Below are 9,229 nucleotides of genomic sequence, written 5' to 3'. Positions count from 1 at the left end.
AAGAAGTTCTGTCTGGTCTGACTACAAGCCACAGTAGAGAAGATCTAGGCAGATCAATGACATCCCACACATAAACCTCTACTTTTCTACTAAATTATGACCTTAGAAGTTTGTCATCGGACAAGAAAAAGAAAACAAATAAAAAGATTCACTGCTAATGGCTATCCAAGCAGGATTTCTAGTTTTGGCCATGTCTTGTATTTTCCTCTTGCCTTCTGTCCCTAACTGATGCCTTCAACTGAGAGACATTGCCTGACACTGCCAAATTGCATCAGTATGCACACTATGGACAGGATGCATTCTTTAAACTAATTTGTCCCAGTTTTGCTTTGGGATCCCTTCAGTACAAAATAAGATTACTTGTTAGAACTGGGTCAGGTTGTAATCTCTCTCACAGAGGTTGAATTGTACTTGATCTCAAAGCCTTTGACAGGGCAACTATTTGCCTTCATTATCTAAATACTTTTCATAGCAAGACTCTCAAAACCAGACTTCCTTTACATGGGAGCGTTGCATGATTAAACCATCCTGTCATGAAAAACTGCAGCACCTTGATGTTCCACTCTTCCAGTACCACCCCACCTTTCACAGACTGCTGAAGCACAGGAGACAAGGAAGGCTTCTCACAGTACCAAGGCCTACTAGGTACCATTATATTCAGAAACTTGTACAGGTCTATATAAATTTGGGGGCAGTTCAGAACAGTGGTCTAGGGTGTCCTCACTCTGACTCAGTGTTTCACCCACAGAATGATTTTCTTAGATTGAAATAGGTGCCACCCACCTCCTGTTCTACCAGCTGAAGCCACCCAACGCTGTGAAAATGTCTGCCCACAGCCCTAAACATGAGTGGGTGGCAGTAACTACCACTGCTGTGTCAAAGACATGGATATTATGAACCTTAGAGCAACCAATCACCCCCACGCAATGGTATGCAAATTGTACTTTTGACACCAGCATGCTTATAACAAAATGCATTAACAACCTACTAATTAAATGCTTTAAATTAGGTTAAAATCAGACTGACAGTTGAAACAATGCCTTAATAGGATTGTTATAACTTTCTTAGCATCAAGTGTTTATTAAAAGCTCAAAAGTCAAATATGCTGGGGAGCAGGGAATCCATCTTCTTCAAACTGAATGATTCCTATACAACCACACAGTCACTGGAATAGTGCTTTGAAAGAACTGCAGAAAGTTTATCTAATGCAGAAGTACATGATTCAGAGACCTGTCAGTTTGGCTGAAGGACTAAGGCACAGATTAATCCACTCAGTCCAGGACAATTGCTATTTACAGTAAAAGCGAATGCAACAGAATGGTAGAAATTAAAGCAAACAGTGGAGTTCTCTTAATGAAACACAGCAAAATCCATAGCTGCATCTGTCAATTGAAACATCAGCTGCTGCTGAAAGATTTATTTAGAATGTTTCATAAGCTGCCTTCTGGTTCCACTAGCAAAAAAAAAACAAAAACAAAAAAAAACCAAGGCCAACCCCCCTATTTTTGTTAGTCAGATAATAAGAGAGGTTTCTGTTAACAGAAGTCATAAAGCTTCACTGGATATAAAATACATAATTAAGATGGGGAACCTATGAAATATAGTTGTAAGTTCCAATAAAGCTACAGTTCAGCTCCTGAACTCACATCACACTACAAGTCATCAGGACAAGACTTGGACCAATAACTTGAGACATGCAGCTAGAGGTCATTTTCCAGCCCTCTCACCCTTGCTCCCACACAGGCTCACTGCTCTTTTCCCACTAAAGGACATTCTGTGAATTCAACCTCCTAAACTGCTTTCTGCTTAGCTCCCATGATAGGTCCTCTGCTTTTCCAAGGGAAAAAAACAGGGCAGATACTCCCCTTTGCTTCCCCAGAACTCCACCTACTCTATTGCTTGTTTCATACCCCAAAGACAGGCAAATTAAAGACAGTCTAAATGTAATATGGTATGTTGTACACATGAAGGGACTGTCACTCTCAAGGAATTTTCTCCTTGTTCAGAGGATAGCAGGGCAAGCTACCAGTGGGCAGAATGAATGGTTTTCTTTTAGGACATGGAACTTAACCCATCCCAGCTGTTGCTAAGGGAAAACCCATCTCAGGAGATATGTCACCCTATATAATGCATTCGACTCTTAAGCCTCTCTTTTCACAGCAAATGAGCTACAGCTCTTGCTTCTTAAGTGAGCTTCATACACCAGCATCACCCACACAAAGGTGATGGACTCAATGGAAGGTCATTTTTCTTAGACTCAGAGAGACCTGACAGGTCTCTAGCTGCAGCTGGCACCACAGGGTTTCACACAGATATGCTTGAAGGTGCAATTTGCCATCTTAATCACTGTTCACAGTGTCATGCTGAAGCAGCCCTTGCAACTCAAGACTGGAGGGATCTACATCTCTTCCTGGAACTTTCTCACCTAACCAATCCTGCAGGGTCTGACCTGGGAAGAAAAAGATTCCAGAGGTATGCCTGGGAAAAGCATCTTTGCAGCAAAAGGACCGGGACATGCACCTAAATGTGCACCTAAATGCGAAATGCACATGTCAAGGCCCAAGAAAAGGTGCAAAAGGTTCAGCTGTACAGGAGACAAAGCAGGAACCTGGTGTTTGTCAAATAAAAATTAAGACAGACAATACCAACTGTCCAAAAAAATTGACCAGCTTGGAGATTCCCTTTGAGAAGTCCAGGCAGGACTTCAACCTTCTGAGTTTCCTCCAGACTGGACATTGTCTATGGGCTACTCTGGGTCTCTGAGTACACATCCAACCTGCAGATTACCAAAGCTCTAATTAAACATGTCCTCCAGCCTTCCTGAACAACGTTGGCGTCATCTTTAATTTAGCTTCACCTATAATAGTAGCTAGCTGCTTAAAAGAAAGTTGAACAACTGGTTTCTGACTAGTATTGCCCCAAATATTTTAGCATTCATGCAGTCATATGGAAAAAAAAAGGAAAAGTCAAAACCTCAACAACTCCTGTATCCTGGTTACCATCCTCCACTATAATTATAAAATTGCCCTTAAAACATAATTGCATAATTGGGCTTGGCAAGTATTCACCCAAATCTTTTACAAATATTCCACAGACTGAAGGAACAGGCGGTGGGCAGTCTGACAAGCCTGCCACGAGAATTTGTGCCCTTAGGACATGTTCCTAGCTATTACACTAAATACTTTGCATCACAGACTAATGTTTCAAAACAGTAGTTGAGCAAGTGAAGTACCAGCATCTTAAAACAAATTGAGACAAAGATTTTCAATCTGTTTTCACTGATGACACATATATGGACCAGCAACCCCTGTGAACAAAGAGACAGAGGAGGCTACCAAACCTTTTAAACTAATTCCCAATGAGATGAAATTGGTTGATTTCTGACAGGTAGAACCAAATGGAAACTACCAATGCTTTGTAGGCTTACTTTACCACTTTAGTACACTGTCCCCTAATTAAGAAAAACCAAAACCACCAAGAAACCCCCACAGCCTCAAGTGCAAATACAGAAATATGTGGTCTGTGGGGAGAGGAGACACAAGTGAAGCCAGAAATGAAATCTGCAATACAGTAAGGTTGTTTTTAACAGCTGTGCATTATGCATTCAGTAGCACAGGGAATGCCAGCAGGGAGCCTTTATTAACATAGGCCTCAGAGTACAGCGTGCTCCTATCATGATTGGCCTCTCTTGAGAGAAGACGCACACACACAAAAGACTTAACCCTAGAGAGATCACTCCAATCCTGTTGCTATTTCATCAGCTCAACACTACAACAGGAACCAGAGAATTTCCATGATGTATCCTAGACAAACAGGCAACACTTCAAACAATGTCTGAAATCTAATCTACAGTAGATTTTATCAGCAAGTTATGGCAGGTAGGGAAGGGGAGAAAAAAATGCCACACAAACCCACACAAGAGTCACACTGCCAACGCTGTTCTGCTGCACAGACCTCAGGTACAGGGAGGGACTGGAAAATTCTTTCCTTGTAGAAGCTGCTGATAAAAGCAAGCTGTTGTGAGGACACCTGTGTTGTCAGCATAGCAATCTGCACCTCCACAGCACATATTTTAGGGGCTCATCAATCCAAGAAACAGCTGGAAGCCTTGCTACAGATGCAGGGGCTCAGCAGGGTAGCTCACTCCATTTGGGAAGCTGGTATTGGCAGCGGAAATCATTTGCTGATGCCAGCCCTGCTTCCACTCTGAGACTTGCCTCTATCACAAACACTTGCTAGAACACCCAGCGCAGCACCAGGCAGACACCAGAGAATTAGGAAATGATCTCAGAATAGGCTCACCATGTCTCCTGTATCAGGTGCTGAGACAAGTTCTCTAGAGGTCTTGTCAACAGCTCTAACTTGCAGCTGGTTGCAGATGCTCAAAGTATGGCCTGCCCTGGTGGGCACTTCCCACAGAAGTAACCACTGAAGTGACAAAAAGATACACTAGAGGCCTTAAAAACCCAAAAGGCCACTTTAGCACCAATTTAGTCCTTTCGCTCAATTGATTTCTCAGGAAGGAGAATGGCATGAAAAGTCCTAAGCATCCATCCTCTGGCTCTGCTGAGAAGTCTCATAGTAGATAGAAACAAAACACCAACCCAAAGAGCTTGAAAGTTGCTCCAGATGACTGAACCCTGATGTGTACCTGGAGTGGAGAATATAGCTCTGTGTAGTCTGTACTTATTCTCTCTGTTCCTTTCTCTTGTTAATAAATAAAATTCTAGAGTTAGTATTCCAAATAACATGAGCTGGTTTGAGGCAGCAATAGCACTAGAAATTTCAAGGGGCTATTTTATATGCAATGTTCTAGCTCCCAAGAGCATAATGTATGTATTTTTTAAGCCTATCACGTCTGTGCATTAAAGCACTTTTTACTTAGGTGCTGAACAGAAAGAGACAGGTAGTGTCTATTAAAGAATTTCCTGAAAGTACTTGTACTGCAAGAGTACTGCAAGAACAATACTCTCTAGGTCAGGTACCCTTAAAAGGTTTTTAATATGACTGCTATGCACCTCTCATCACAATGGCAGCAAGTGCTTTAAAAATCAAAATATCATTGACTGTAATATCATCATTTGATAAAAATACTCTTTTATCACTATTTAAGCACGAAACTGAGTCATCAGGGGAATAAGTAATTTCTTAGCCAGCCCTCTGCCCAGCACACAAGACTGTCTTTTCTCCATCTTTTTCTTGGTTACTACAGCCGTCCCTCCTCTGAAGCTCAGTTATACCTGAGTCAAAGAGACAAGTATTTATCAGTCATAGCTCAGTGTGAGTACAGGAAGTTACCCAGCAAAGGCACCAAAATACACCTGTTGTTTTGGTGTAGGGTGTTGGCAAGACCATATGGTCTTGGTGACTGTGAAAGGGACTGTGAATGTCCAGGAACTACCCACATTCAGAAAATACTCACTTCCCCCACCAGGGAGGTAAGTCATTTGCAGTCCTGTTCTAATGCTTGGGGCACATGATTTTGGACAAATGCACAACAAGTAGTACCTCTCCCTAATTTTCTCACAGTCCAACTCTTTAGATCTCCTGGAGATCAGTTGCTTTTAGCTAGGGCAAGACAACACAGATGAAAAAGAGTTAATACAAATTAATAGCGAAGTCTGACCTAGAGGGCAAGCCATGAAGAGTACAAACATCTGAGAATCTGCACAAGGTCTCCTCACCTATCATTCATCCACCAATTACACACCAATGTAATTAAATCAGGAAAGCTATGTTTAATTTTCCTATCATCACCCGATGAGATAAGAGCAGTACGTATGGGAGGGATCAGGCACAGGGGAAAGAGCTATTTATTAATAAGTTAAATCCTTTTAGATTTAAGAGCCTCTTTTGCTAAGAAGGATCTGACCCATGAACACAACTTCTGGGTCTAATGCAGACAAATCAGACATCCCATCTCCACTTCTGTCCTGGGCTCGGTCCTCAAGTCTCTTCTTTTATTCAGAAACAAGACTTAGTGAAAATTATCAGGTACAACTTAGACAGAAATAAAGCTTTTGTTGAAGCCAAAGGTTTAGCTATACATTTAAAACCGAAGAATGCTCATCTCCCAGTCATTATATTAACAAAGACAACCACATTAATTTACATTATTTCTAAACAGCCTAAGGCTCGCTGTTTCATGAACGGCAAGGCATTAGAATGCATTTGCAGAAATACAAGGCATGCTCCAGTTCATTCTTCTTTCTTCTATTGCCCTCTCTCACATGAGGCAGTGGTCCCTGTACTTTGCAAAGACTATTTATGCTTAAACAGGATCATACAAAGCTTTCTCTACTTGCTAGCCACACTGCAGCTATAGCTGTTTTCTCTCCACTCTTCTTTGCTCCATCCAATCGAGTCATGCTTCCTCAGCCAGTTATTTAAAGCCCTGATTGAAAAATGTATCAGATCACAATAGGGGATGACTTCCACCAGATCAGGTTTTCAAGAACAAAAATCCTACAGGCTTTCATGCAACCATGGCTTCACCACATCTTTTTTTTGTTGTTGTTTAACTCAGAAGGAAAAAATATTTATAACTGCAACTATAAATATACATGCTATTGACTTTTCAACTTGTTGTCCTTGTTCTCAGGCTAAATTTAGTCTGCTATATCCTGTCCAGCCCTTGGTGAAAAAGCAACACACACATAAAATTGTGCAAATCCCATACAGCAGGCAATTATACTTATCCAGGTACCTTACAAGATAACCAGCAGGACAGGTAGGTAGATTCTCACTACAGAGTATAGGTATGTTCATGGCTATAGAGGAAGTGGTCTATTACAGTGACCATCCTTCGATACAGAAAACAATAATTATTGCAATAGGGGAGCTCTGTGTTTCTGGATAAGTGATGTAGGTTATCCAGAGTGTACATGTAGACCATACACTTGGCTAAAGTATGCTTTAAGGGTGTATGTGCACCTCTGAGCTACAAAGAACCATCCACTGGCCACAGCAGCTGTTTACGCAAAAATGTTTGAGAGAATGTTTAAGACAATGATTCAAACTTGGATAACTGATTTCAAGGTCTAATCTGCATGTTAAAGAGCATCCTTTTGTATCCTGAAGGCTCTTATTCATCTGAGTGATTTCTTAGTTACTTCAAGGTAAATATTTATCAGAAACTGACTACCTGGAGAATCAGAGCTGTTAGGCGTTTTACTATTACTCTTAAGAAACCTTAGTCATGCCAGAGCCCAGGTGATTTCCGCAAGGGCCAACACATGCTTCACCCTGGTTTAAGGATCCCTGCCCGCGATTCAAACTTTCACGCAGATGAGGACTCCCCCGCCACAATCTGACTTGCTCCACACGCTGCGAGTTTTGCAACATAAGCAAGGCAGTTCGGGAGATGCTCCTGTACAAGCATCCGCCGGTCTAATAACCAAAATAAGGGGTCAAAAAAAAAAAAAAAGGGACTGTTTCCTACGCCTCGACACTTGGGAGAAACAATAAAGGGTCGGGCTCGTCTCGCCTGCAGCTCTGCTAGCTCGGCGTCTTTCTTGAGCACCGGTTAGCTCTGCGACCCAGCCTTTCCTCTGTGCTTATAAATACATCGCTGCCAAAGGCTAGCTGGATAGGACAAGAAAAAAAATAGTGTCCTGGGGGTGAGAGCCGCCCTGCGACCGGGGACCCCCCCAGCCCGGCGCGCCCGCGGCGCGGGGAAAGGGTCCGCTGGTGCCGCACCGCCGGGAGCCCTGCCCGGGGGTCCCCGGCCGGCATCGCCCCCGCCCCGCACGGTCCCTGCCCTACCCAGCATGGAGAAGATGAAGTCCTTCGCCGTGTGGATCTCCAGGGCTCGCTGGTCGTCGTACTCCCTCTGATCGTGCTTGGTGAATTCCTGGATGAGTTTATTTAATTCCTCCACCCTGGCTCCCGATCGGAAATCCAGCTCCGGCAAGGGAGGCTTGCTGGTGGTGCCGGCGGACCCTGCCTTGCTGGCGAGAGGCGCCGCCATCTTCATGAAGAAAAAAAAAAAAAAAAAAAAAAAAGGAAAGAAAGGGAGAGGGGGAAAAAAAGAAAAAAAAGGAGGGGTTTGCACTGTTGCAATGGAAGAATGCGAGCGGCGGCGCAGCGGCAAGCCCGGGCGCGGGGCTGGCCGCCGGCGCGGAGCGCGGAGCGGCGCCGGCCGCCGCGATCAACAAGCGGCCGCGCGGGCTCAGCCCCCGCCCGCGCCGCGCCCGCGGCACCGCGGAGCCTCCCGCCCGCTGCCGCGCCGGGGGGGGAGCGCAGCGCAGCGCAGCGGGGCCTGTCCGCCCCGGGCCGGGGCGGCGGGGGGGTTGCTCCGCTGCCGGCGTCACGGCGGGCGGGTGCTGAGCCTGCAGCCAGACCGCTGGCTCGGGATAAAATCCTTTTTTTTTTTTCTTCTTCTTTTTTTAAATTTGAATTTAATTTTAAACTTCAGCAAAATCCTTGTTCTGCAAGTGGATTAATAACTGGCTGGGAACTCTGCTCCTGCCACATGTTCCCAAGGCATTCTGTGTTTATTCCTTTTTAGCTTCTTACGGTATCTGGAAGATTGCTTTATATATACATATATGCGTATATATATAAGAAGTGATTTTATCGTATATCTTAGGAGAAATGACCAAGATAAAGTACAGTTACTGCTGCGCTTGACACCAACACTACCTCGAAGCTCCTGGGAGCTACATAGACAAAGGGTAGGAGGGAAATGGGATCTCGGAAGACTTGCCTGAGGTCAAATAGCCTGTGGCAAGGAGCCCAGACCTCTGATCTTCATCCATTTCTCTCATCGACAAGACTACACCCTTTTCTTCTGTATGTATTTTTAATGCCTCCTAACTTTTCAACCTGCAGTGGTTTTCTCCCTTCAGCCCGATCTTCTGTGCCTTGACCCACCATTGAATATATACAGCACGATCCATTACATACCTTAGTATATCCACTGGAAGAGCTGTCCGTCTTCCTGCCCAGGGAGCGTACAAATATATTGTGTTTGCTTTCCATAGGGCATTTAGATGCTATGGCACTGATGCAAACTGCTTGGATATGTATTATCCTCTCAAGATTCTTGGCAGGAAACAAAGCTTTCAGCTCAGTCTCAGACTACGGTAAGATGTGTCTACCAAAATCGGGCATGAGCATTCAGAGAAATAATTGGAAGATGAAACTAAGCTCAGTGTGAAGAAGTTGCAGGCCGGTGTGAAGAGGTTACAGGTCGGTTTGCCTGATACTTTGTAAATACGGATGCCAG

The 9,229-nt window shown here is 44.0% G+C and overlaps 1 protein-coding gene across 2 annotated transcripts in view; it reads right to left on the bottom strand.

Moving 5' to 3' along the window:
- MB21D2 (Mab-21 domain containing 2) overlaps window positions 1-8,997 on the bottom strand; it is a 59,308-nt gene extending 50,311 nt beyond the window's left edge. Inside the window, exons 1-2 of one of the 2 annotated variants that reach the window (XM_032119810.1) lie at window positions 8,908-8,997; window positions 7,765-7,969 (exon numbers count right to left, since the gene is read on the bottom strand). In XM_032119810.1, the coding sequence (XP_031975701.1) occupies window positions 7,765-7,969; window positions 8,908-8,982 (280 nt within the window). In that variant the 5' untranslated portion in view covers window positions 8,983-8,997. Of the gene's footprint in view, window positions 1-7,764; window positions 8,131-8,907 lie in introns of those variants that run through there. The other variant, XM_032119811.1, reaches the window with a different exon arrangement.
- Window positions 8,998-9,229: the final 232 nt, after the last annotated feature.

This window comes from Corvus moneduloides, chromosome 10 (genome assembly GCF_009650955.1).
Source record: "Corvus moneduloides isolate bCorMon1 chromosome 10, bCorMon1.pri, whole genome shotgun sequence".
In the NCBI taxonomy this organism is placed as follows: Eukaryota; Metazoa; Chordata; class Aves; order Passeriformes; family Corvidae; genus Corvus; species Corvus moneduloides.
The sequence above is the reverse complement of the archived record's forward strand: the minus strand, read 5'-3'. Positions and strand labels throughout refer to the sequence as shown.